The 26,411-nt window shown below is 42.7% G+C and overlaps 2 protein-coding genes and 1 long non-coding RNA gene across 3 annotated transcripts in view; 1 reads left to right on the top strand and 2 right to left on the bottom strand.

Annotated features, from left to right (window-relative positions):
- The window catches only part of LOC115193064 (inositol hexakisphosphate and diphosphoinositol-pentakisphosphate kinase 1), a 62,178-nt gene that overhangs the window by 14,533 nt on the left and 21,234 nt on the right, over positions 1-26,411 (bottom strand). Inside the window, exons 10-24 of the mRNA XM_029752048.1 lie at positions 26,048-26,149; positions 25,572-25,658; positions 24,628-24,703; positions 21,510-21,619; positions 20,434-20,457; positions 18,023-18,108; positions 16,255-16,380; positions 8,606-8,727; positions 8,256-8,438; positions 7,552-7,693; positions 6,876-7,142; positions 5,484-5,560; positions 5,138-5,245; positions 4,438-4,554; positions 4,224-4,361 (exon numbers count right to left, since the gene is read on the bottom strand). Of these exons, the coding sequence (XP_029607908.1) occupies positions 4,224-4,361; positions 4,438-4,554; positions 5,138-5,245; positions 5,484-5,560; positions 6,876-7,142; positions 7,552-7,693; positions 8,256-8,438; positions 8,606-8,727; positions 16,255-16,380; positions 18,023-18,108; positions 20,434-20,457; positions 21,510-21,619; positions 24,628-24,703; positions 25,572-25,658; positions 26,048-26,149 (1,765 nt within the window). The remainder of the gene's footprint in view (positions 1-4,223; positions 4,362-4,437; positions 4,555-5,137; positions 5,246-5,483; positions 5,561-6,875; positions 7,143-7,551; positions 7,694-8,255; positions 8,439-8,605; positions 8,728-16,254; positions 16,381-18,022; positions 18,109-20,433; positions 20,458-21,509; positions 21,620-24,627; positions 24,704-25,571; positions 25,659-26,047; positions 26,150-26,411) is intronic.
- On the bottom strand, positions 9,611-12,198 carry LOC115192850 (uncharacterized). Its single transcript, XR_003878001.1, has 2 exons — positions 11,527-12,198; positions 9,611-9,963 (listed from the first exon to the last, which is right to left on the bottom strand). It is a non-coding gene; the product is annotated as an uncharacterized LOC115192850 (long non-coding RNA).
- On the top strand, positions 20,468-21,503 carry LOC115192849 (variant surface antigen E-like). Its single transcript, XM_029751744.1, has 2 exons — positions 20,468-20,789; positions 20,862-21,503. The coding sequence occupies exons 1-2, from the start codon at positions 20,628-20,630 to the stop codon at positions 21,222-21,224; spliced, it is 525 nt and encodes a 174-aa protein (XP_029607604.1). The 5' UTR covers positions 20,468-20,627; the 3' UTR covers positions 21,225-21,503.

Raw genomic sequence — 26,411 nt, 5'->3', positions numbered from 1 at the left:
CATTTTGGCTTTCTAAAAAGGTTGGTAGCAACATGGATCGTTGTGTAAATCTGTTGCATCTCAAGTCGACTATAAAATCCATAATGCGAGGCTCTCTCTATGGGCTCAAGCAAACGTAGCAACATACATGAATACAAAGACAATATCAGCATGTGAAGTAGCTAGTTAGTGCAGTTTGTTTAGGCGATTACAGCTATCATTTAGGAGTCTACCATGTTCAACCTGCAGAACATTCACAACAGCAGATATACTTTTGAGGAGATGGGAAACGTTGCCCATGCTAGGCCAATGGACCGCGCGGTGCATTCTGGGCGATTCTGGGACAAGGAGTGCTCTCCTTCAAGGAGGGAATGGGAGTCTATTGGGCGCTAGCTCAAAAACCCAACATTAGCACACATTTCGTCAACAAGAAGTACAACATTACAAATCTTTTCAGAGATGTGAAATAATTAACTTGCTATCTGTAGCAGTGGCGTGGCCTACCCAGAAAATGGCCCAGAAATGATTCACTATAAAAAGTTTGATTTTATAAAATGTTTAAAAAGAAATGCATGTGAGATTGATTTCCTATGGGTAATTTTAATATAATGTAGTAAAGAAATAGTCCGCGACAATCAAGTTGGCGCCAACTGTTGGTTACATTTAAGAAAACAATAATACGGTGGTTTACCTGAACAACCTGGCAACGTCACGTGGCTAAACTTTGTAGCACATAAGCTAGCAAGCTCTATCACACTAGTTCACTGGAATTGAGTAGTTCTAGCAATGGCAAACCAAAATGTCGATGCTAGGTTTTTCAAATAAAGACGTCTGGAGGAAAAGGAGTGTGTGTCAGAAAATAATTTGGATCAATCTACCGATCGCTTCCAGAATGAGACATTAACAGGTGGCGCCAGGATAGAAACAACCACAATCGCCATCACAACCGCCAATGCCACGCTGAGCCAGGCAAGCTTGCCTACCCCAGAGTCTCCTCTCGTTCTTGATGCTGCGGGCAGGGGTGAACATGCAGTCAGTCCACCAACAGATTTGTCTGCCGTTGATGAACCAGCCTGTCAACCAAAGCTAGCAAAGTTCCCTTCAAGTATGATAAATGGCAAATCACGCTGCTTCTCTTCAAGGTGGTATGACCAGTTCGTGTGGCTAGTAAAGCAAAAGATGCAATTTATTGTAAGTTTTGTAGGCACTTTCCTGGGGCAAATATCAAATTCAGATTTGTACGAGATGGATTTAAAAACTGGAAACTCACAAGAAATGCTTGCTGCAAACACGAGAATAGCAAATGACATGCTAGTGCCCATGCAAAATGTGAATCCTACAAGGCGACCCATGGGCCTAGAAGTCGTGGGACTGTGTTGAACCAAATACATGGTGATGCAAACATGGATTTCATAGAAAGAACCCGTGCACATGTTAAAGTGGTCATAGATATTGTTCTAATGTGTGAAAAGCAGGATATTCCACTCAGAGCTCATAGAGAAACTGAAGAGACAACCAACAAAGGTCATTTTCTAGAAATCTTCAATTTTATCTCAAAGTATGACTCAGAAATACAAAAAACAGGCTCAATGAGCTACCTCGCAATGTCACGCTTATGAGCCCCGAACTTCAGAACGAGTTGCTGGACTGTGCAGCTTCATTGTTACTGTGGAGGATAAACGATCAAGTTCATTCTGCGCCTTCCACGTATTTTGCCAAAGTAGCAGATGAATATAAAGATCAATCTAAACAAGAACTTACTGCTGTGTGCATCTGATACATTCATGCTGGAATGATTAAAGAAAAGAGCTGTTGGGTTTATGGAAACCGCTGATTTGTCTGAACAAGGAATTTCTGGGAAAATACTGGAAGTGTTTCAACCCCTGGAGTTGGATCCCACTCTGTGTGGGTTTTTGTTTCGATGGTGCTTCAGTCATGTCAGTGTAACAGTTTTTCTTCCGTCCCTCTCCTCGCCCCTACCTGGGCTCGAACCAGGGACCCTCTGCACACATCAACAACAGCCACCCTCAAAGCGTCGTTACCCATCGCTCCACAAACGCCGCGGCCCTTGCAGAGCAAGGGGAACAACTACTTCAAGGTCTCAGAGCGAGTGCCGTCACCGATTGAAACGCTATTAGTGCGCACCCTGCTAACTAGCTAGCCATTTCACACCGGTTACATCAGGGAACAGTCCTACTAAAGCAAACATTTAAGCAAGCGGTATATGTGCATTGCAACTCCCACCGTCTGATTTTGGTTCTGTGCACCGCGGCAAAAGTGTCGGGACCTTTTCTTTACACAGTAATAAATCAGCTACACACATTTATGAGTGGATCCCACAGACATGCTGGATTCATAGAAGTACAGAAAGAGTTGAATCCCCATTAGACTCATGTACCGAGCTAGAAAGATCCACGGTGGAGTTCAAAACCAGGGTCTGTGAGTAAAGTGCTGTTATTGCTAGATGTCCTTTTTAGAGGTTCTTGCAGAGTTTTCAGAGGCTTGTGGACAAACCAAATTAGAAGCCGATTATGATCTTACAACAAATCCAGAACAAGATGTTTTTATTCCTGTTAGTCAATTTTAGTAAATTGTTTGACACTAGTGATTTTGCGACGAAGGGATTACAAAGCTCTACATTATCTGTGACAGACTGTATTGATTTAATTGAAATCCTCAAAAGCAGATTTTCTACGTTCAGAGATAACTCAGGGGGAGACTTTGATAATGTTCTCAAGCTAACTGAAGAGATGATGATTAAGCATGATATTAGTACTTGGGATGCGAGTGCATCACGGCAGCGAAAACTGCCTGTAAAATTGGCAGACAGTGTTGTCACAACTTCATTAGGGAAAGCATCCAGCATCAAGAGTGACAGTGACCTGAGGCAACGTTGGAACAATATTCTAGACAGATTACTGAGTTGAACTCAAGATTTCAAGAAGACACATATGGGATCATGCAAGCGGCAGCCTCCTTTTCCAAAGAATCCCAAACCTGCGGGCTTAAAGAGCAGCTGAAGACCACATGCGATCATTATGCAATATCAATTGAGGATGATGAATTCACTGTTTTTATTCAGCAGTTGTGTCGTAAAATGAACATGGGAAAGTGTGACTTTTCCTCCATAATGAGTGTACTTGACAGCTGCCCTGATTATATTTTCCCTAATATAAACTCTGTTAAGGATCATTGTCACACTTCCAATGACATCATGCAGTGTGGAGAGACTTTTCTAAACAACAACTAGGATAAAAAATCGTCTTCGCACATCAATGACAAGCGCCCGGCTGAACCACTTCAGGTTGCTGTCTTTTGAGCGTGAACTGACAGATACACTGGATTATGATGAAATCATCACCAGATTCAACTCAAAGCCTCGCCGTCTGCTCCTTGTGATGTAGGTCACGACTTATTGATCCGTTTACTAAAGGTACTTTTTATAGTACTACTGTCCGCCGTGGTAACATCAAATATAGGCTTGTTTGCCCATCGAGATTAAAGTGGCCTGAAGACGAGTTTTATGTTGTTGGCAACTGGTCTAAAGTTACTGTCTTATTTTAATATGCTGGGATAGGTCATTATTTGTATATGTAACGAGGTTGCTCCGAGTACTACGCACTAGAATAAAACTATTGTTTTACGAAATAATATACGGTGCACATCGCAAAATAACTTGAATAAGTAGAAAAAAATGCCTATCTAAATTTTTCTTGGCCTGTCCCCTGATCTGTAGTATCAGACAGCTTTGGATTCGTGACATTACGTAGTTTGAGGAAAAGAGGCACGTTTCTTGACATATACACTGACTTTGAGAAGGGATTGGGTTACGATTAGCTTAGCAACCGCAGCATGACAGTTTGCTGGGTGGGGGCGTTTTATGTTCCTTTATTCATTAGATTCCTATCTTCTTTGGATAATATCTCTGGCAACGGTACCATGCAATGCACCCTGGTCTAAAGAGGCAGACAAATAGGAGACATGTGCTAGACCCTCGGTTAAATTACGAAAAACAGATGTTTGGTCCAGGTAAATGATTTTTTCCATTCTATTATTTGGTACCTATGAACATCCGTCTTAGAAAAATCTGGTCTATCCTAAAGACTCAATATCTGAACAGATTCGCGCTATGCCTGTGATTCAGAAGTGGACTGTACTGAAGTTGGTTGAGGGCTAGAGTCATGCTAGGGTCATGCTAGGGTTAGAGAGGACGCACAGTAATGGACGTGACCCTGGTCAGCTACCTCCATGGAGCCAGTCTTGCGGTTTCGGATCATGGGGGATCTTTTGATGCCGATTGGCTCAGTGAGCAACAGGGCCCGGTCAGTCTCATCCTGTGATAGGTCCTCCAGACTGCCTTGGTTGGTCTGCTTCTCCTGGTTCTGGATTGGATCAAAGAGACTGTTAATGGGGGTTGGGGACACACACCACACACACGGACACCACACACACACACACCTCAGCGGAGGCTGGGCGGAAGCCAAAGCCCAGAGGGACGTTCTCCTCGTCCTCACAGCCCTTCACCCCGGGACTGAAGTGGAGCTCCACGTGGAAACGCTCCTCTGAGCCAGGGTCCTGATCAACACATAAACACAACAAAATGATGTTAAACTACACAGACAGAGAGACAGAGACACCTAACTGACCTTGTTGTTATCCTCATACAGCATGATGACTATCTGAATGTAGGGACAGAGACACCTAACTGACCTTGTTGTTCTCCTCATACAGCATGATGACTATCTGAATGTAGGGACAGAGAGACCTAACTGACCTTGTTGTTCTCCTCATACAGCATGATGACTATCTGAATGTAGGGACAGAGACACCTAACTGACCTTGTTGTTATCCTCATACAGCATGATGACTATCTGAATGTAGGGACAGAGACACCTAACTGACCTTGTTGTTATCCTCATACAGCATGATGACTATCTGAATGTAGGGACAGAGACACCTAACTGACCTTGTTGTTATCCTCATACAGCATGATGACTATCTGAATGTAGGGACAGAGACACCTAACTGACCTTGTTGTTATCCTCATACAGCATGATGACTATCTGAATGTAGGGACAGAGACACCTAACTGACCTTGTTGTTCTCCTCATACAGCATGATGACTATCTGAATGTAGGGACAGAGACACCTAACTGACCTTGTTGTTATCCTCATACAGCATGATGACTATCTGGGTCATGTAGTTGAGTTCAGAGACGGCACTGAGGTAATCCATGGCCTGTTTCCACTGCTGGTCCTTCACTTCCTGTCACACACACACACAACATTACAACCAGAGATATCTGGATCCTGCTGATTCATTAAGCCTATATGAGACAACTGCAAAACAAACAAAAAAAATAGTATGTGAACCCAAGTCTGCAATATTCACGACCACGTCTAAATCACAATTGGTACTTTCCCAGATCTGTTTGGCACGACAATGATCATAAATCAAGGTGTTGGTAAGATGGCACAAACAGATCTGGGAACAATATACTTACATCCAGTAATCCCCCAATTGAAAAAGGAAATGCCAAGGAGGTAGATGCCATAATGAGCCAAGAATCATCCTCAGAGACTGAGGGGACGAGAGATATAAGTAACAGGCTTGTCTAGAATCCCTCCTCCTCCTCCCTCTGTGTGTGTGTGTGTGTGTGTGTGTGTGTGTGTGTGTGTGTGTGTGTGTGTGTGTGTGTGTGTGTGTGTGTGTGTGTGTGTGTTCACGTTTCTCTATCCAACCAAGGGCATAGAAACAATCAGAAGTCATTGTCCTCAGCACAGCAGGTCTACACTACAGCTATAGTCCACTATAGTAGGTCTACACTACAGCTATAGTCCACTATAGTAGGTCTACACTACAGCTATAGTCCCCAGTAGGTCTACACTACAGCTATAGTCCACTATAGTAGGTCTACACCACAGCTATAGTCCACTATAGTAGGTCTACACTACAGCTATAGTCCACTATAGTAGGTCTACACTACAGCTATAGTCCACTATAGTAGGTCTACACTACAGCTATAGTCCACTATAGTAGGTCTACACTACAGCTATAGTCCACTATAGTAGGTCTACACCACAGCTAGTCACCACGTAGTAGGTCTACACTACAGCTGTAATCCCCATGTAGTAGGTCTACACTACAGCTGTAATCCCCATGTAGTAGGTCTACACTACAGCTGTAATCCCCATTTAGTAGGTCTACACTACAGCTGTAATCCCCATTTAGTAGGTCTACACTACAGCTGTAATCCCCATTTAGTAAGTCTACACTACAGCTGTAATCCCCATTTAGTAGGTCTACACTACAGCTGTAATCCCCATGTAGTAGGTCTACACTACAGCTGTAATCCCCATGTAGTAGGTCTACACTACAGCTGTAATCCCCATTTAGTAGGTCTACACTACAGCTGTAATCCCCATTTAGTAGGTCGACACTACAGCTGTAATCCCCATTTAGTAGGTCGACACTACAGCTGTAATCCCCATGTAGTAGGTCTACACTACAGCTGTAATCCCCATGTAGTAGGTCTACACTACAGCTGTAATCCCCATGTAGTAGGTCTACACTACAGCTGTAATCCCCATTTAGTAGGTCTACACTACAGCTGTAATCCCCATTTAGTAGGTCGACACTACAGCTGTAATCCCCATTTAGTAGGTCGACACTACAGCTGTAATCCCCATGTAGTAGGTCTACACTACAGCTGTAATCCCCATGTAGTAGGTCTACACTACAGCTGTAATCCCCATTTAGTAGGTCTACACTACAGCTGTAATCCCCATTTAGTAGGTCGACACTACAGCTGTAATCCCCATTTAGTAGGTCTACACTACGCTATAGACCCAATAGGACTATACGACAGCTATAGTCCCCACTTAAGTAGGTAAACGTGTGTGTGTGTGTAATATATATAAATAATGGCTTCCCCTCACCTGAGGTATGACGATGTCGGCCAGGGCACGGGACAGCCTGAACAGCTCCAGTGTGTCCTCTAGGTCCAGCGTGGCGTTGTGCTGCGTGTCGTACTTCACACAGTCGTAGATGTCCGGGATCTTACTGATGTCGTAGCGACCGCTCTTATTCCTGAAGTCCCTTTCCAGCTTGGACCAGCGTTGCAGCATCAGCTCCAGGGTCTCGCTGTGGTACAGCTGCAGGTCTGGGAACAGGACAGGACTTAGCTTACAGGTACAGCTGCAGGTCTGGGAACAGGACAGGACTTAGCTTACAGGTACAGCTGCAGGTCTGGGAACAGGACTTAGCTTACAGGTACAGCTGCAGGTCTGGGAACAGGACTTAGCTTACAGGTACAGCTGCAGGTCTGGGAACAGGACTTAGCTTACAGGTACAGCTGCAGGTCTGGGAACAGGACAGGACTTAGCTTACAGGTACAGCTGCAGGTCTGGGAACAGGACAGGACTTAGCTTACAGGTACAGCTGCAGGTCTGGGAACAGGACAGGACTTAGCTTACAGGTACAGCTGCAGGTCTGGGAACAGGACAGGACTTAGCTTACAGGTACAGCTGCAGGTCTGGGAACAGGACAGGACTTAGCTTACAGATACAGACCTGCAGATTTGGGGTCCTCCAGCCTCCTGCGGATCTGGGAGGTGAGGCTCTGGATGAGGGCGTAGACCTGGTCACACGTCCTCACTGGGTTCCCTATGGTCTTCATAGAGCTGACCAGGGAGGGGCTGTCTGTCGGGGCCAGCTGCAACACATGGTAACAGTCCTACTTTATTACAGTGGTACCAATAGTGCAGAACTTAATGGAACGGTGTAACGCCAACGTTGGTATCCATAACAACCAGTGATGAAATGAGACTCTTATCTGGAGATCGACAGAGATGTCATGCTCAGTTGATGGCTGTACGGTAAGGAATGACTAGGAAACATTGTTTTTAAATCAAGAATACTGAAAGACTTGATGGAGCCTCCCACCAGTGAAACAGTGTTCATTTGGGTGACCATTTCTCTACTTAAACCCTGCAGCTAAAATACATTGATGCAGTTACTGTATTATAATAATGTATATTATAATGCATTGTAAAACTTGTAAATGACATGTCATAATATCTCAATGATTCTTAGTTGAAAGCCTTATGAGACATTATAAGCTCATTCATGGTTATAACAACATAAAGAATTACACCTGCACGCAGTGAGTAAAGTGTTATTAACCATTTCAAACAGGGCTTTCCTGCCTATGTTTTTTTTCCAACCCCGATTGGGTGGTTTGTAGTGGTCTAGGTGAATGGGTCTGCCGACTGTACCTTTTGGTAGTCGGCCTCAGTGAAGTCCTGGTCTTTCTGCATTATCTCATGGAGCCGTACCTTCACCCTCTGCTGGCAGTCGGTCAGAGACTCACTGTCGCTATCCAGCATGCCGTTCATGTTGGCACTCTTCACCATCTGCACCAGGATGGGTGTCAACTCTCCCTCCAGAGCCAACAGCCCCTGCCCACACACAAACACACACACTTAAGAGATGTTCACACGTACTGTACACAGAAAGGGTTGATATATGCAGGGTTGGAGATATTGACACAGAACACAAATTAAAGAAACAAGGCTAGTGAGCATATTGGACACACGTATACTGAAACATCTACAGACATACGCACCTTGGCAAAAGCGGCAGCGGTCATCTGAACACGGCCTTCGTCTGAGGCGTAGATCTTGAGGTCGTGGCGGTAGGTGCTGTGTAAACGGAGCAGACCACAGCCAGGGAAACCAGCGTAGTCCCCTTCAGAGTCAAACACACAGAGGAAGGAACATCAGGCTTGCAGGACATCACAGAGGAAGGTAAAGCGCGAAGAAAGGTTACCCACCTACGCAACGGCACAGACTCTGCAGAAAGTTGATGAGGTAGGTAACATTGGTTATTTGGTGATTCAAAAAGACGTCAACTGGATATTTTTATTTAACTAGACGAGTCAGTTAAGAACAAATTCTTATTTGCAATGACGGCCTACACCGGCCAACACTGGGCCAATTGTACGCCGCCCTATGGGACTCCCAATCACAGCCGGATTTGATAGAGCCTGGATTCGAACCAGGGACTGTAGTGATGCCTCTTGCACTGAAATGCACTGTCTTAGACCGCTGCGCCACTCTGGATTATGTTCGCCTGAAAAGGAAACAGTCCTTCGCATCTCATACCTGGGATGAAATATGGTTCATGTAATGAGGTTGAAGTCATAAACCACTAAAGACCTGGGAAATTCCATGATGAATCCTCCTGCAGGTGGTTTAATAGTCTTCCATAATGAATCCTCCAGCAGGTGGTTTAATAGTCTTCCATAATGAATCCTCCTGCAGGTGGTTTAATAGTCTTCCATAATGAATCCTCCTGCAGGTGGTTTAATAGTCTTCCATAATGAATCCTCCAGCAGGTGGTTTAATAGTCTTCCATAATGAATCCTCCCGAGTGGCGCAGCGGTCTAAGGCAGTGCCTCTCAGTGCTAGAGGCATCGCTACAGACACCCTGGTTTGAATCCAGGCTGTGTCACAACCGGCTGTGATTGGGAGGAACCATAGGGTGGCGAACAACTGGCCCAATTTGTTCTCAACTGACTTGCCTAGTTAAATAAAGGTTCAATAAACATGCGCGTCTTCAACTATTTCTCCCTCATAAACTTAAACATTTGTGTACGCCCACGCAACAAAATTGCACAACTTTTGTTATGAATTGAGTTGGACTAATGATCATCTTGGCAATACAGAGCATCTTCTAAAAATGTCCATATGATTAAGGAAGAGAAAAAAAGCAGCAGGCAGATGGTTCAGAAAGCTCGAGGGTCTGTCTCTTCCACTGAACCTAGAACAAGGCCTTTAACGACAGCCTGTATGTTACAGCGCAGTTCCACTGAACCTAGAACAAGGCCTTTAACGACACCCTGTATGTTACAGAGCAGTTCCACTGAACCTAGAACAAGGCCTTTAATGACACCCTGTATGTTACAGAGCAGTTCCACTGAACCTAGAACAAGGCCTATTGGGGCTACGGGGTAGCAATGAACCCCGAGACGGGATTGGTAGCAAGGCTGGAATATCAAAACATAAATCTAATAATTTTAATTTCTCAAACAATCAACTATTTTACACCATTTAAAAGATAAACATCTCCTTAATCTAACCACATTGTTAGATTTTCAAATAGGCTTTACGGCAAAAGCATAAAGTTAGATTATGTTGGGACAGTACATAGCCACAAAAGTACAAACATCCATTTTCAATTCAAGGTCAGGCGTCACCAAAAGCAGAAACCAGCTAAAATTATGCACTAACCTTTGACAATCTCCATCAGATGACACTCCTAGGACATTATGTTATACAATACATGCATTTTTTGTTCCATCAAGTTCATATTTATATCCAAAAACAGCATTTTACAGTAGCGGTGAAATTCAGATTTTTTTCTTCTCTGAAATGTTTCCGGTGAACAACTTTACAATTTACAAAATTACTATTCGAAAACATTGGTAAATTATAATATTGTCATTCAAATAATTATAGTTTAACATTTCGTAAATGCTACTGTATTGCCAGATTTCAAAATAACTTTACTGGGAAATCACAAGTTGCAATAAACCGGGTGCTGTGCTAAGAACAATAGGCTAGGCTATATAGGTTAGCATCATCTTGTAACCATGTAATATCAATAATACTATTGTCAATAATCCATTACCTTTGATTATCTTCATCCATTTGCACTTCCAGGAATCCCAGGTCCACAACAAATGTGGTTTCTTTTGACAAAGTTCATAATTGATGTCCAAATAACTCCAAGTTGTTCCATGTTGTTAGCGCTTCGGTGGCTACTAAAACGTAGCGCGGGGGGGGTGGGAAGTCACAGCGAAAAGTTAAAAAAGTTAAAAAAAATAATCTATTTACGTTCGTTCAAACATGTCAAACGTTGTTTAGCATCAATCTTTAGAGCCATTTTTAACGTGAAACATCAGTAATGTTTCAACCCGACCTCTCCTGTGTCTAGAAAAACGTTTTTGAAAAATGTCTCGCGTCTCATGATTGCGCAGGTGCAGGCCATAATGGAAGTGACGACATCCCAGGGACGTCAACTTCCCTGCATTCTAATTCGATCTCTGTTCATCATAGACGCTTCAAACAACTTTATAAAGATCGCTGACATCTAGTGGAAGCCGTAGGAGTTGCGAAATGAATCCTTTCTCACTGTGGTATCTATTAAACAATGACAAAAAAAATAGTACAGCCACAAAATTAGTTTTTTCTCTCAGGTTTTTGCCTGCCATATGAGTTTTGTTATACTTACAGACACCATTCAAACAGTTTTAGAAAATTCAGAGTGTTTTCTATCCAAATCTGGTAATAATATGCATATCCTAGCTTCTGAGTTGGTGTAGGTGCCAGTTAAAAATGGGCACATATTTCTTTCAAAATTCTCAATACTGCCCCCTAGCCCCAACAGGTTTAATGACACCCTGTATGTTACAGAGCAGTTCCACTGAACCTAGAACAAGGCCTTTAATGACACCCTGTATGTTACAGAGCAGTTCCACTGAACCTAGAACAAGGCCTTTAACGACAGCCTGTATGTTACAGAGCAGTTCCACTGAACCTAGAACAAGGCCTTTAACGACACCCTGTATGTTACAGAGCAGTTGCAACGTGACGTCATGATCGAGTGCCTTTGGTGGTGGTGGTGGTGGTGGTGGGGGGGAAAATCACAGAGTGTTAAATATCAAACACAAAGAAAAAGGTGTCCACCAAGAGGACTGAGAGCACCTCAAGTACATGTCAACACAAGACAACGTTTGTCTTTGTTTGAGATTTGATTTCCCTTCAGCAATGAGAAAGGCAGAAGTGATGCTGGAACGAATCCCAACTTTAGAGCTGCATGGATAATTTAAGCTCATACAAAAATCTCCCATTAATCTCAACGCATGATTTACTAAAAACTGAGTTAAACGCATGGATCTTACGTTATGATTTGGGCCAATATGTCCCAAGTTCTCCCTGACCATGTGACCTCATGAAGAGAAACCCAAGGCTCTAGAAAAGTGTTACTGTATGTATGGACAGACAGAATGAGGGAAGTTTTCTTATAAAACATTTTACAGCGTTATCTACATGTAATTTAACTGACGTTTGTAGCATTAGTTCAACTGAATTCAATTGAGACCAGAGCTGTCAAATCATTTGGGTTTGACTAAATTGTGTAAAGGTGAGGTGTATAGTGTAGAGGTGGTGTATAGTGTAGAGGTGGTGTATAGTGTAGAGGTGGTGTATAGTGTAGAGGTGGTGTATAGTGTAGAGGTGGTGTATAGTGTAGAGGTGGTGTATAGTGTAGAGGTGGTGTATAGTGTAGAGGTGAGGAGTGTAGAGGTGGTATATAGTGTAGAGGTAGTATATAGTGTAGAGGTGGTGTATAGTGTAGAGGTGGTGTATAGTGTAGAGGTGGTATATAGTGTAGAGGTAGTATATAGTGTAGAGGTAGTATATAGTGTAGAGGTAGTATATAGTGTAGTATATAGTGTAGAGGTGGTATATAGTGTAGAGGTAGTATATAGTGTAGAGGTAGTATATAGTGTAGAGGTAGTATATAGTGTAGAGGTAGTATATAGTGTAGAGGTAGTATATAGTGTAGAGGTAGTATATAGTGTAGAGGTGAGGAGTGTAGAGGTAGTATATAGTGTAGAGGTAGTGTATAGTGTAGAGGTGTATAGTGTAGAGGTAGTATATAGTGTAGAGGTGGTGTATAGTGTAGAGGTAGTATATAGTGTAGAGGTGGTATATAGTGTAGAGGTAGTATATAGTGTAGAGGTGGTATATAGTGTAGAGGTAGTATGTAGTGTAGAGGTAGTATGTAGTGTAGAGGTGGTATATAGTGTAGAGGTGGTATATAGTGTAGAGGTGGTATATAGTGTAGAGGTGGTATATAGTGTAGAGGTGGTATATAGTGTAGAGGTGGTATATAGTGTAGAGGTAGTATATAGTGTAGAGGTAGTATATAGTGTAGAGGTGAGGAGTGTAGAGGTAGTATATAGTGTAGAGGTGAGGAGTGTAGAGGTGAGGAGTGTAGAGGTGAGGAGTGTAGAGGTAGTATATAGTGTAGAGGTGGTGTATAGTGTAGAGGTAGTATATAGTGTAGAGGTAGTATATAGTGTAGAGGTGGTATATAGTGTAGAGGTGGTATATAGTGTAGAGGTGGTATATAGTGTAGAGGTGGTATATAGTGTAGAGGTAGTATATAGTGTAGAGGTAGTATATAGTGTAGAGGTAGTATATAGTGTAGAGGTAGTATATAGTGTAGAGGTGAGGAGTGTAGAGGTGAGGAGTGTAGAGGTAGTATATAGTGTAGAGGTGAGGAGTGTAGAGGTGAGGAGTGTAGAGGTAGTATATAGTGTAGAGGTAGTATATAGTGTAGAGGTGGTGTATAGTGTAGAGGTGGTGTATAGTGTAGAGGTGGTATATAGTGTAGAGGTGGTATATAGTGTAGAGGTAGTATATAGTGTAGAGGTAGTGTATAGTGTAGAGGTAGTGTATAGTGTAGAGGTAGTGTATAGTGTAGAGGTGTATAGTGTAGAGGTGGTATATAGTGTAGAGGTGGTATATAGTGTAGAGGTAGTATATAGTGTAGAGGTAGTATATAGTGTAGAGGTAGTATATAGTGTAGAGGTGAGGAGTGTAGAGGTAGTATATAGTGTAGAGGTAGTATATAGTGTAGAGGTAGTATATAGTGTAGAGGTAGTGTATAGTGTAGAGGTAGTGTATAGTGTAGTATATAGTGTAGAGGTAGTATATAGTGTAGAGGTAGTATATAGTGTAGAGGTAGTATATAGTGTAGAGGTAGTATATAGTGTAGAGGTAGTATATAGTGTAGAGGTAGTATATAGTGTAGAGGTAGTATATAGTGTAGAGGTAGTATATAGTGTAGAGGTAGTATATAGTGTAGAGTGTAGTATATAGTGTAGAGGTGGTGTATAGTGTAGAGGTGGTATATAGTGTAGAGGTAGTATATAGTGTAGAGGTAGTATATAGTGTAGAGGTAGTATATAGTGTAGAGGTAGTATATAATGTAGAGGTGGTATATAGTGTAGAGGTGGTATATAGTGTAGAGGTGGTATATAGTGTAGAGGTAGTATATAGTGTAGAGGTAGTATATAGTGTAGAGGTAGTATATAGTGTAGAGGTGAGGAGTGTAGAGGTAGTATATAGTGTAGTATATAGTGTAGAGGTAGTATATAGTGTAGAGGTAGTATATAGTGTAGAGGTAGTATATAGTGTAGAGGTAGTATATAGTGTAGAGGTGGTATATAGTGTAGAGGTGGTATATAGTGTAGAGGTAGTATATAGTGTAGAGGTAGTATATAGTGTAGAGGTAGTGTATAGTGTAGTATATAGTGTAGAGGTAGTATATAGTGTAGAGGTAGTATATAGTGTAGAGGTAGTATATAGTGTAGAGGTAGTATATAGTGTAGAGGTAGTATATAGTGTAGAGGTGAGGAGTGTAGAGGTGAGGAGTGTAGAGGTGGTATATAGTGTAGAGGTAGTATATAGTGTAGAGGTGTATAGTGTAGAGGTAGTATATAGTGTAGAGGTGAGGAGTGTAGAGGTAGTATATAGTGTAGAGGTAGTATATAGTGTAGAGGTAGTATATAGTGTAGTATATAGTGTAGAGGTAGTATATAGTGTAGAGGTGGTATATAGTGTAGAGGTGAGGAGTGTAGAGGTAGTATATAGTGTAGAGGTGTATAGTGTAGAGGTAGTATATAGTGTAGAGGTGGTATATAGTGTAGAGGTGTATAGTGTAGAGGTAGTATATAGTGTAGAGGTGGTATATAGTGTAGAGGTAGTATATAGTGTAGAGGTAGTATATAGTGTAGAGGTAGTATATAGTGTAGAGGTGAGGAGTGTAGAGGTAGTATATAGTGTAGTATATAGTGTAGAGGTAGTATATAGTGTAGAGGTAGTATATAGTGTAGAGGTAGTATATAGTGTAGAGGTAGTATATAGTGTAGAGGTGGTATATAGTGTAGAGGTGGTATATAGTGTAGAGGTAGTATATAGTGTAGAGGTAGTGTATAGTGTAGTATATAGTGTAGAGGTAGTATATAGTGTAGAGGTAGTATATAGTGTAGAGGTAGTATATAGTGTAGAGGTAGTATATAGTGTAGAGGTAGTATATAGTGTAGAGGTAGTATATAGTGTAGAGGTGAGGAGTGTAGAGGTGAGGAGTGTAGAGGTGGTATATAGTGTAGAGGTAGTATATAGTGTAGAGGTGTATAGTGTAGAGGTAGTATATAGTGTAGAGGTGAGGAGTGTAGAGGTAGTATATAGTGTAGAGGTAGTATATAGTGTAGAGGTAGTATATAGTGTAGTATATAGTGTAGAGGTAGTATATAGTGTAGAGGTGGTATATAGTGTAGAGGTGAGGAGTGTAGAGGTAGTATATAGTGTAGAGGTGTATAGTGTAGAGGTAGTATATAGTGTAGAGGTGGTATATAGTGTAGAGGTGTATAGTGTAGAGGTAGTATATAGTGTAGAGGTGGTATATAGTGTAGAGGTAGTATATAGTGTAGAGGTAGTATATAGTGTAGAGGTGGTATATAGTGTAGAGGTGGTATATAGTGTAGAGGTGAGGAGTGTAGAGGTGGTGTATAGTGTAGAGGTAGTATATAGTGTAGAGGTAGTATATAGTGTAGAGGTAGTATATAGTGTAGAGGTAGTATATAGTGTAGAGGTAGTATATAGTGTAGAGGTGGTGTATAGTGTAGTATATAGTGTAGAGGTAGTATATAGTGTAGAGGTACTATATAGTGTAGAGGTAGTATATAGTGTAGAGGTGTATAGTGTAGAGGTAGTATATAGTGTAGAGGTAGTATATAGTGTAGAGGTAGTATATAGTGTAGAGGTAGTATATAGTGTAGAGGTAGTATATAGTGTAGAGGTGGTGTATAGTGTAGTATATAGTGTAGAGGTAGTATATAGTGTAGAGGTAGTATATAGTGTAGAGGTAGTATATAGTGTAGAGGTAGTATATAGTGTAGAGGTAGTATATAGTGTAGAGGTAGTATATAGTGTAGAGGTAGTATATAGTGTAGAGGTAGTATATAGTGTAGAGGTAGTATATAGTGTAGAGGTAGTATATAGTGTAGAGGTAGTATATAGTGTAGTGTAGTATATAGTGTAGAGGTGAGGAGTGTAGAGGTAGTATATAGTGTAGTATATAGTGTAGAGGTGAGGAGTATAACCAGAGGTAGTAGGAATGTCCACTTGTAGAGACCTGTACCTTGTCCTCCAGGGTACATGCAGCGGAAGGCCCTGCCCAGCTCCTCAGCCTGTACCCTGCCTGCCGGGGTCAGCTCCCCGCCCCACTTCAACACCAGCAGCAGAGACGAACCCTCCTTTGGACCCTCTGAACACACACACAAAAATGACTGCATTAGTTCCTGCAGGCCAAGAATGTGCATGTTAAACGTACAGTTGAAGTCAGAAGTTTACATACACTTAGGTTGGAGTCATTAAAACTCGTTTTTCAACCACTCCACACATTTCTTGTTAACAAACTATAGTTTGGCAAGTCTGTTAAGACATCTACTTTGTGCATGACAAGTCATTTTTCCAACAATTGTTTACAGACAGATTATTTCACTTATAATCAATTGTATCACAATTCCAGTGGGTCAAAAGTTTACATACACTAAGTTGACTGTGCCTTTAAACAGCTTGAAACATTCCAGAAACGATGTCATGGCTTTAGAAGCTTCTGATAGGCTAATTGACATCATTTGAGTCAATTGGAGGTGAACCTGTGGATGTATTTCAAGGCCTACCTTCAAACCCAGTGCCTCTTTGCTTGACATCATGGGAAAATCAAAAGAAATCAGCAGTCTGGTTCATCCTTGGGAGCAATTTCCAAACGCCTGAAGGTACCACGTTCATCTGTACAAACAATAGTACGCAAGTATAAACACCATGGGACCACGCAGCCGTCATACCGCTCAGGAAGGAGACGTGTTCTGTCTCCTAGAGATGAATGTACTTTGGTGCAAAAAGGGCAAATCAATCCCAGAACAACAGCAAAGGACCTTGTGAAGATGCTGGAGGAAACAGGTACAAAAGTATCTATATCCACAGTAAAACAAGTCCTAAATCGACGTAACCTGAAAGGCCGCTCAGCAAGGAAGAAGCCACTGCTCCAAAACCGCAATAAAAAAGCCAGACTACGGTTTGCAACTGCACATGGGGACAAAGATCGTACTTTTTTGGAGAAATGTCCTCTGGTTTGATGAAACAAAAATAGACCGTGAAGCACGGGGGTGGCAGCATCATGTTGTGGGGGTGATTTGCTGCAGGAGGGACTGCTGTGCTTCACAAAATAGATGGTATCATGAGGTAGGAAAATGATGTGGATATATTGAAGCAACATCTCAAGACATCAGTCAGGAAGTTAAAGGTTGGTCGCAAATGGGTCTTCCAAATGGACAATGACCCCAAGCACACTTCCAAAGTTGTGGCAAAATGGCTTAAGGACAACAAAGTCAAGGTATTGGAGTGGCCATCCCAAAGCCCTGACCTCAATCCCATAGAAAATTTGTGGCCAGAACTGAAAAAGCATGTGTGAACATGGAGGCCTACAAACCTGACTCATTTACACCAGCTCTGTCAGGAGGAATGGGCCAAAATTCCCCCAACTTATTGTGGGAAGCTTGTGGAAGGCTAACCGAAAAGTTTGACCCAAGTTAAACAATTTAAAGGCAATGCTACCAAATACTAATTGAACGTATGTAAACTTCTGACCCACTGGGAATGTGATGAAAGAAAGAAAAGCTGAAATAAATAATTCTCTACTATTATTCTGACATTTCACATTCTTAAAATAAAGTGGTGATCCTAACTGACCTAAGACAGGGAATTTTTACTCTGATTAAATGTCAGGAATTGTGAAAAACTGAGTTTAAATGTATTTGGCTAAGGTGTATGTAAACTTCCGACTTCAACTGTATGTGTAAGAAGTTAATCATGAACATGGTATGCCTGCGACGACTCCTCCCTACCTTCTTCCTCACTGGAGGCTTTGGGTTGTCCGTTGGGCAGGTAGGTGAGCTGCACCTTCCTGTTGATGCCTGAGAAATGGCCGTACCTGGAAGACACACGCACACAGGGGCAGGTATCCACCCTTAATGAAGCACCAGTCATCATTATACAGGGGCAGGTATCCACCCTTAATGAAGCACCAGTCATCATTATACAGGGGCAGGTATCCACCCTTAATGAAGCACCAGTGATCATTATACAGGGGGCAGGTATCCATCCTTAATGAAGCACCAGTCATCATTATACAGGGGCAGGTATCCACCCTTAATGAAGCACCAGTCATCATTATACAGGGGGCAGGTATCCACCCTTAATGAAGCACCAGTCATCATTATACAGGGGCAGGTATCTATCCACCCTTAATGAAGCACCAGTCATCATTATACAGGGGCAGGTATCTATCCACCCTTAATGAAGCACCAGTCATCATTATACAGGGGCAGGTATCCACCCACCCTTAATGAAGCACCAGTCATCATTATACAGGGGCAGGTATCCACCCACCCTTAATGAAGCACCAGTCATCATTATACAGGGGCAGGTATCCACCCACCCTTAATGAAGCACCAGTCATCATTATACAGGGGCAGGTATCCACCCACCCTTAATGAAGCACCAGTCATCATTATACAGGGGCAGGTATCCACCCACCCTTAATGAAGCACCAGTCATCATTATACAGGGGCAGGTATCCACCCTTAATGAAGCACCAGTCATCATTATACAGGGGCAGGTATCCACCCTTAATGAAGCACCAGTCATCATTATACAGGGGCAGGTATCCATCCTTAATGAAGCACCAGTCATCATTATACAGGGGCAGGTATCCATCCTTAATGAAGCACCAGTCATCATTATACAGGGGCAGGTATCCACCCACCCTTAATGAAGCACCAGTCATCATTATCCTGCCTGTTTGGCCCTGTCCGGGGGTATCATCGGATGGGGCCACAGTGTCTTCTGATCCCTCCTGTCTCAGCCTCCAGTATTTATGCTGCAGTAGTTTATGTGTCGGGGGGCTAGGGTCAGTCTGTTACATCTGGAGTATTCTCTTGTCTTATCCAGTGTCCTGTGTGAATGTAAATATGCTCTCTCTAATTCTCTCTTTCTTTCTCTCTTTCTCTCGGAGGACCTGAGCCCTAGGACTACCTGGCATGATGACTCCTTGCTGTCCCCAGTCCACCTGGCCATGCTGCTGCTCCAGTTTCAACTGTTCTGCCTGCGGCTACGGAACCCTGACCTGTTCACCGGACGTGCTTGTTGCACCCTCGACAATTACTATGATTATTATTATTTGACCATGCTGGTCATTTACGAACATTTTAACATCTTGACCATGTTCTGTTATAATATCCACCCGGCACAGCCAGAAGAGGACTGGCCACCCCTCATAGCCTGGTTCCTCTCTAGGTTTCTTCCTAGGTTTTTGGCCTTTCTCAGGAGTTTTTCCTAGGGAGTTTTTCCCAGCCACCGTGCTTCTTTCACATGCATTGCTTGCTGTTTGGGGTTTTAGGCTGGGTTTCTGTACAGCACTTTGAGATTTCAGCTGATGTACGAAGGGCTATATAAATAAATTTGATTTGATTTGATTTGATTATACAGGGGCAGGTATCCACCCTTAATGAAGCACCAGTCATCATTATACAGGGGCAGGTATCCACCCTTAATGAAGCACCAGTCATCATTATACAGGGGCAGGTATCCACATACAACCGATCCTGGATTCCCTGTTCCCGCACCCTCCCAGATCAATCACCCTCCCAAATCAATCACCCTCCCAAATCAATCACCCTCCCAAATCAATCACCCTCCCAAATCAATCACCCTCCCAAATCAATCACCCTCCCAAATCAATCACCCTCCCAAATCAACCACCCTCCCAAATCAACCACCCTCACAAATCAACCACCCTCACAAATCAATCACCCTCACAAATCAATCACCCTCACAAATCAATCACCCTCCCAAATCAACCACCCTCCCAAATCAATCACCCTCACAAATCAATCACCCTCACAGATCATGGACCTGTGTGTTTGATCCTTGGTTATTGTCAAAGAGCTGCCATTTGCATTGAATTGTGGTTAATATGCAATCCCATACCATTATCAACGAGTTTAACCAGGAAGACTATATACAGTACACAGAGAATGAGAAGAGTGAGAGGACGAAGGTGTAGTGAGATTAAAGGCAACTTTCAGAACGACATGCATCGCAGACAAACACAGCACTCGTTCAAAAAAACACACACACGGATGTGGCTAGTGGTCCCTGATTCTAATGGTCAGTATAAAATCCCTCGGTATGAATGGAGGTTAATGGCAGTGGTGGTTACAGAGTGAGGAGGAGTGAACCAGGGGAGGGTGTATACCGAGTGTCATTCAAGCTGGATTCCCTTTGGAAAGAGGAGGAGAGAGACAGAGAGAAAGGAGGGAGGAAAAGAGAATTATAGACAAGGAGGATGGGGGTTGTCCACAAAGTGAAAGCTGCTAGGCTACGGTGTGTTTCAGGAATACAGGGACTAGGCTAATTCAATGTGTGGAGCACTGGACTAGACACAGCAACATGGAGGTTTCTACACTGGACTACAGACACGGCAACACGGAGGAGGTTTCTACACTGGACTACAGACACAGCAACAAAGAGGAGGTTTCTACACTGGACAACAGCCACAGCAACACAGAGGAGATTTCTACACTGGACAACAGACACAGCAACATGGAGGAGGTTTCTACACTGGACAACAGACACAGCAACAAAGAGGTTTCTACACTGGACAACAGACACAGCAACATGGAGGTTTCTACACTGGACAACAGACACGGCAACATGGAGGTTTCTACACTGGACAACAGACACGGCAACATGGAGGAGGTTTCTACACTGGACAACAGACACAGCAACACGGAGGAGGTTTCTACACTGGACTACAGACACAGCAACACGGAGGAGGTTTCTACACTGGACAACAGACACAGCAACACGGAGGAGGTTTCTACACTGGACTACAGACACAGCAACACGGAGGAGGTTTCTACACTGGACTACAGACACAGCAACACGGAGGAGGTTTCTACACTGGACTACAGACACAGCAACACGGAGGTTTCCACACCGAGCATCACATACAGAAGAGCAGATCACTACCTGATGCATGGATAAAATTATGGACAGATTAGAGCGTGACGTGTGTGTGTGTGTGTGTGTGTGTGTGTGTGTGTATGTGTGTGCGCGCAGAAGTATATACTAGGATACCAGATTATCCATGGCAAAAAAAAAAAAAAAAAAGCAGACTTTGTTCCTCGTCAACATTAGGACTGTTTTCCATAAGAAATGAAGTCTACTTCATGTTTTGTTTCCTTGCCACGATACTTCTGAGTATTGCAATACTGGTCACCTGACAACCCTGGTGTGAGTGTGTGTGGCGTGCCCATAAGAGTCTCTCACATCTCTAGGACCGTCTTGAGCTGCTCCAGTTTACCCTTCTTCTCCTCGATCTCACAGTCTGTGTGCTGTCCCAACTCAGTCAGTAGGAGCCGGGCAATGTCCAGCACTTCCTACACAAAACACACACAACAGTCAATTGAACTGACATTTGTCACAAAGTGCTTAACCTCTACAGGATCGGTGACTCCCACGGGACGGTTGAGCTAACGTGCGCTAATGTGATTAGCATGAGGTTGTAAGTAACAAGAAAATTTCCCAGGACAGAGACATATCTGATACAGGCAGAAAGCTTAAATTCTTGCTAATCTAACTGCCCTCTCCAATTTACAGTAGCTATTACAGTGAAATAATACCATGCTATTGTTTGAGGAAAGTGCACTTATGAACTTGAAAAATGTATCAATAAACCAATTAGGCACAATTGGGCAGACTTGATACAATATTTTGAACAGAAAAGCAATGGTTCATTGGATCAGTCTAAAACTTTGAGCACAAACAGCTGCCATCTAGGAGCCAAAATCTAAATTGCGCCTAAACTGGAATAATAAATTGTGGCCTTTCTCTTGCATTTCAAAGACAGAACAATAAAAAAAAAACTTTTTTTGTATTATCTTTTACCAGATCTAATGTGTTTTATTCTCCTACATTACAAAACTGAAAAAACCCTACAAAGAGGCGACAGTGGCAGGACATTTTCCAGGTGTTGGAAACCTTGAAAATAACTGGATTAGAGGTCGCGACTATATACAGTATTATCTTATTGTCACAAATAGGCAGTGTTGGGGAGTAGTGTACTACATGTAGTTCAACTAGTAAATTAATTACATTTTCCAGTAGCTTAGTGGTAGTTGAACTAAATTCAAATCTATATAGTGTTTTCAGTAGGTAATTAGTTTTTTGCCATGTAGCGGTGTAGCTAACTACTGGAACTACACACTACCGTTTTACCATGTAGCGGTGTAGCTAACTACTGGAACTACACACTACTGTTTTACCATGCCATCTGTAAATATGAATAAAATTGATAAATTACGAGCCTAGTTGGTTTAGCCACGGAACAAGTCAGCAACCTTCCCGCTAGCCATGGTTGGCTGAGATAATGAGTCGGCTGGACATGCCGAGAGATGAGTTCGGATTGGTCTGCCATGTAGCAGGCTTCTGTCTATACCATGAGCTGGTCAGTATGTGTAGGTAATCCTTTCTAACGCAGCTTTTTTGAAAGACATCACGTAGTAGAACTGCATAAGTGTTGCTCTCCACTTTCTGGAGGACCGAGTTTTGAAATCAGTGGAATTAGAGTATGATAGCTAAGGAGATGGAGAACATTCTGGCCTTTGATTGCAAATATGCAGACTGAGTCGAAAAGAGAACACAGAGAGCTGTTGTATAACCTGTCTCTGGATTACATCTTCAAACTAAAGGGCAACCATGGCATCGGTGACAGAGCGAGAGAAGTGTCTATCCATGTATACGGGTAAGAGAGTCCAGCTAGCTATATTTTCAAATATTACATGTTACTAATTTTGTCAGAAAGTCATTTTCATTTCAAGTTAAAGTGTACTGTTAGCTAGCTAGCTAACGTTAGCTGGCTGGCTCGCTAGGTAACGTTACGTGTATTATCTGTGTAGTAATATTATTCGTATCTCAGAGCCATTTGCATTGCTAGTTATAGCCTAATGTAAGCTAGCTAACATTAAACCTGGTTGGTTAGCTACATGCAGATTAATGCAGGGTAGTACCGTTATGAGTTGGGATTATGGTTCATTGTTTAGCTAGCTAGCTACATGTCTAAAACAAAAAGACTCCACTATGCAAGGAACCATTTCAATAGAATGTTCATGATGTCACTGTGACATTTGTCGATAGCCAGAGCAAATTTACCAGCTACGTCTATTTACTCTGATTTCAGAGCCCTCTCGTCCGAGCGTGCCAAAGCGCAGAATAACTGACGAATTTATGAACGCTCAACACCCGTTGAATATGGCCGGTGTCAGTAATCGTTGGCAAAAAAAAGCGTAATTAAAATTGTTGCCAGCAGCACAGTTACAGTCATCAATGCTCTGGATAACATTTAAAAAAGCCTAACCAGCTCTGCTAGGCTGAGTAAAATGGTCAGAGTGAGCTGTACTTTCATTTGTATCTGGAAGTAGCTAGCAAGCTAGCCAACGTTAGCCAGTTAGCTTGAGTGCTTGACTGCTGTTGTTAGGTCAGGTGTGCGCTCTGAACGCTCCAAGAGCGAAACGCTCTGAACTTACAAACAGACAATCTGACAACGCTCTGAGCTTACAAACACCGAGAGCACTCCAGATTCAATTCACCAACACACCTGTAGTATATAACAGCCTTTAGTCTTGAAATCTTTGGTCGTTTAGTACATAACCTCACATGTAAATCCTTAAAGGGATGGGTGGGGCTAAAGCTTGAGGGTGTGAACGATGCTGAATGGGTGTAGACAAAAAGCTCTCCAGTAGGTACCAAAACATTCAAGGGCCATTTTCTCAATTTAAGGTTACAAGTTTATAAACTTTCAAAGCAGAATTACTTTTCCATTGTTCCTCAACTGTAGTGTATGATATACCATTTTCGAGCTGAGTCTCTACTTTTATCAAATGTAAAAATATCAAATTTTGCTACACAAGACCGAATAAAGCCGGTCGGTCACATATGGGCTATAATTAACTATATTTTTCGACTTGCATAATTCACACCATTTCAGATATCCAGATGATAATTTTTCACAAAGTACTGGGGTTTGGATGTAGTGAACTACTTTTTCAAAGTAACTTAAGTAAACAAACAAGTAATTGGTAACCTGGTAAACTATACTGCTCAAAAAAATAAAGGGAACACTTGCTAATTGCCTATAATTTCCACCTGTTGTCTATTCCATTTGCACAACAGCATGTGAAATGTATTGTCAATCAGTGTTGCTTCCTAAGTGGACAGTTTGATTTCACAGAAGTTTGATTGACTTGGAGTTACATTGTGTTGTTTAAGTGTTCCCTTTATTTTTTTGAGCAGTGTATATTTTCAGAGTAGCTTCCCCAACACCGCAAATAGGCTTCCGCTCAACAGAGGGTTTCTGTGTTATAGGAAAAGAAGAGATACTTGGACTGACCTGTAGCTGTTTGGGCTTCTTCAACTTCAGTTTCCCTGACTTGTAGCCTCCATACTTTTCAAACAGCGCAAAGAATCTAAAAACAACATATTCAAACATTAAATCTAAACAACAGATTCAACAGTGAATTGCAACAGGACTGGGGAAGGTGAATTTCAAGTTGTATTTGTTATATGGACGAACAGAAAATGAAGTCATTAATACGCCAGCATGTAACATTTTGCCCACTGTGAATAGGGAGAGGGTGTATTTGAGGTACATAGACTCACAGGAGGGTGTATTTGAGGTACATAGACTCACAGGAGGGTGTATTTGAGGTACATAGACTCACAGGAGGGTGTATTTGAGGTACATAGACTCCCAGGAGGGGGTATTTGAGGTACATAGACTCACAGCGGGGGTATTTGAGGTACATAGACTCACAGCGGGGGTATTTGAGGTACATAGACTCACAGAGGGGGTATTTGAGGTACATAGACTCACAGAGGGGGTATTTGAGGTATATACATTTACATTTAAGTCATTTAGCAGACGCTCTTATCCAGAGCGACTTACAAATTGGTGCATTCACCTTATGATATCCAGTGGAACAACCACTTTACAATAGTGCATCTAAATCTTTTAGGGGGGGGGGGTTTAGAAGGATTACTTTATCCTATCCCAGGTATTCCTTAAAGAGGTGGGGTTTCAGGTGTCTCCGGAAGGTGGTGATTGACTCCGCTGTCCTGGCGTCGTGAGGGAGCATTGGGGTGCCAGAGCAGCGAACAGTTTTGACTGGGCTGAGCGGGAACTGTGCTTCCTCAGAGGTAGGGAGGCGAGCAGGCCAGAGGTGGATGAACGCAGTGCCCTTGTTTGGGTGTAGGGCCTGATCAGAGCCTGAAGGTACGGAGGGGGTATTTGAGGTATATACTCACAGAGGGGGTATTTGAGGTACATAGACTCACAGAAGGTGTCGGACTTCCATCTTCATCTTCTGTTTAGGGGTGCGGTCTCCGTGGCGGATGATGGCGATGACACAGCGCAGCTCCATCCTGTGGGACAGGTGACAGAGTTGTTTACTGTTACTCATCCTTTATTATTGAGAATCTCAATAAGCTGAGGGCTGGAAAACCAATAGGCTAATGGACATGGAAATCAGTTATATACACCGGGTATCAAACTAGGTCATTTATGTGACTCAGGACTATATTTAGCCCAATGAGATAACACCTAGGAGTTAGCTGTGGGAGCTAGCAAGTCTTCATGTCTCAAGAGAGGTTAATCACCACGTGAGTATAGTTCACTAAACCACCTCAGAATACCTCTAGAAGAGATGAGTAAGGAAGAGGGGGGGACAGGAAGAAGAGAAAGAAGCAGGAGGATGAGAGGAGAGGAGAAATGAAAAAAAGGAAGAGGAGAGAAAGAGGAGAGGAGTACTCACATGGTTCCTGAGGTGGTGGGGACTATGGGTATGTCCTCAGCCTCCAGGGGGATGGACCAGGGGATGTGGAACTGAGGGGCCAGCTCTCGCATCACCATGTTTCTGTGTGGAGGGGGGGGAACAACTAATATTGTGAGCTATAGCAAAGTTTGGATTCTAGCTAGTTCAAGGAATGAGTTGTGGCTAAGACACTTTTACTTTGTCTACGTACAGTATGACTAGTTACCCAGCTGTCCCCTGGGTGTCAACGTACAGTATGACTAGTTACCCAGCTGTCCCCTGGGTGTCAACGTACAGTATGGCTAGTTACCCAGCTGTCCCCTGGGTGTCAATGTACAGCATGACTAGTTACCCAGCTGACCCC

Source organism: Salmo trutta, chromosome 4, assembly GCF_901001165.1.
Source record: "Salmo trutta chromosome 4, fSalTru1.1, whole genome shotgun sequence".
In the NCBI taxonomy this organism is placed as follows: Eukaryota; Metazoa; Chordata; class Actinopteri; order Salmoniformes; family Salmonidae; genus Salmo; species Salmo trutta.
The sequence above is the reverse complement of the archived record's forward strand: the minus strand, read 5'-3'. Positions and strand labels throughout refer to the sequence as shown.

Coding starts and splice junctions, on each gene's coding strand:
- LOC115192849 (XM_029751744.1), top strand. CDS start 20,628: ATGGAGGTTTCTACACTGGACTACAGACACGGCAACACGGAGGAGGTT. Junction 20,790..20,861: donor GACACAGCAACATGGAGGAG/GTTTCTACACTG, acceptor AGCAACATGGAG/GTTTCTACACTGGACAACAG.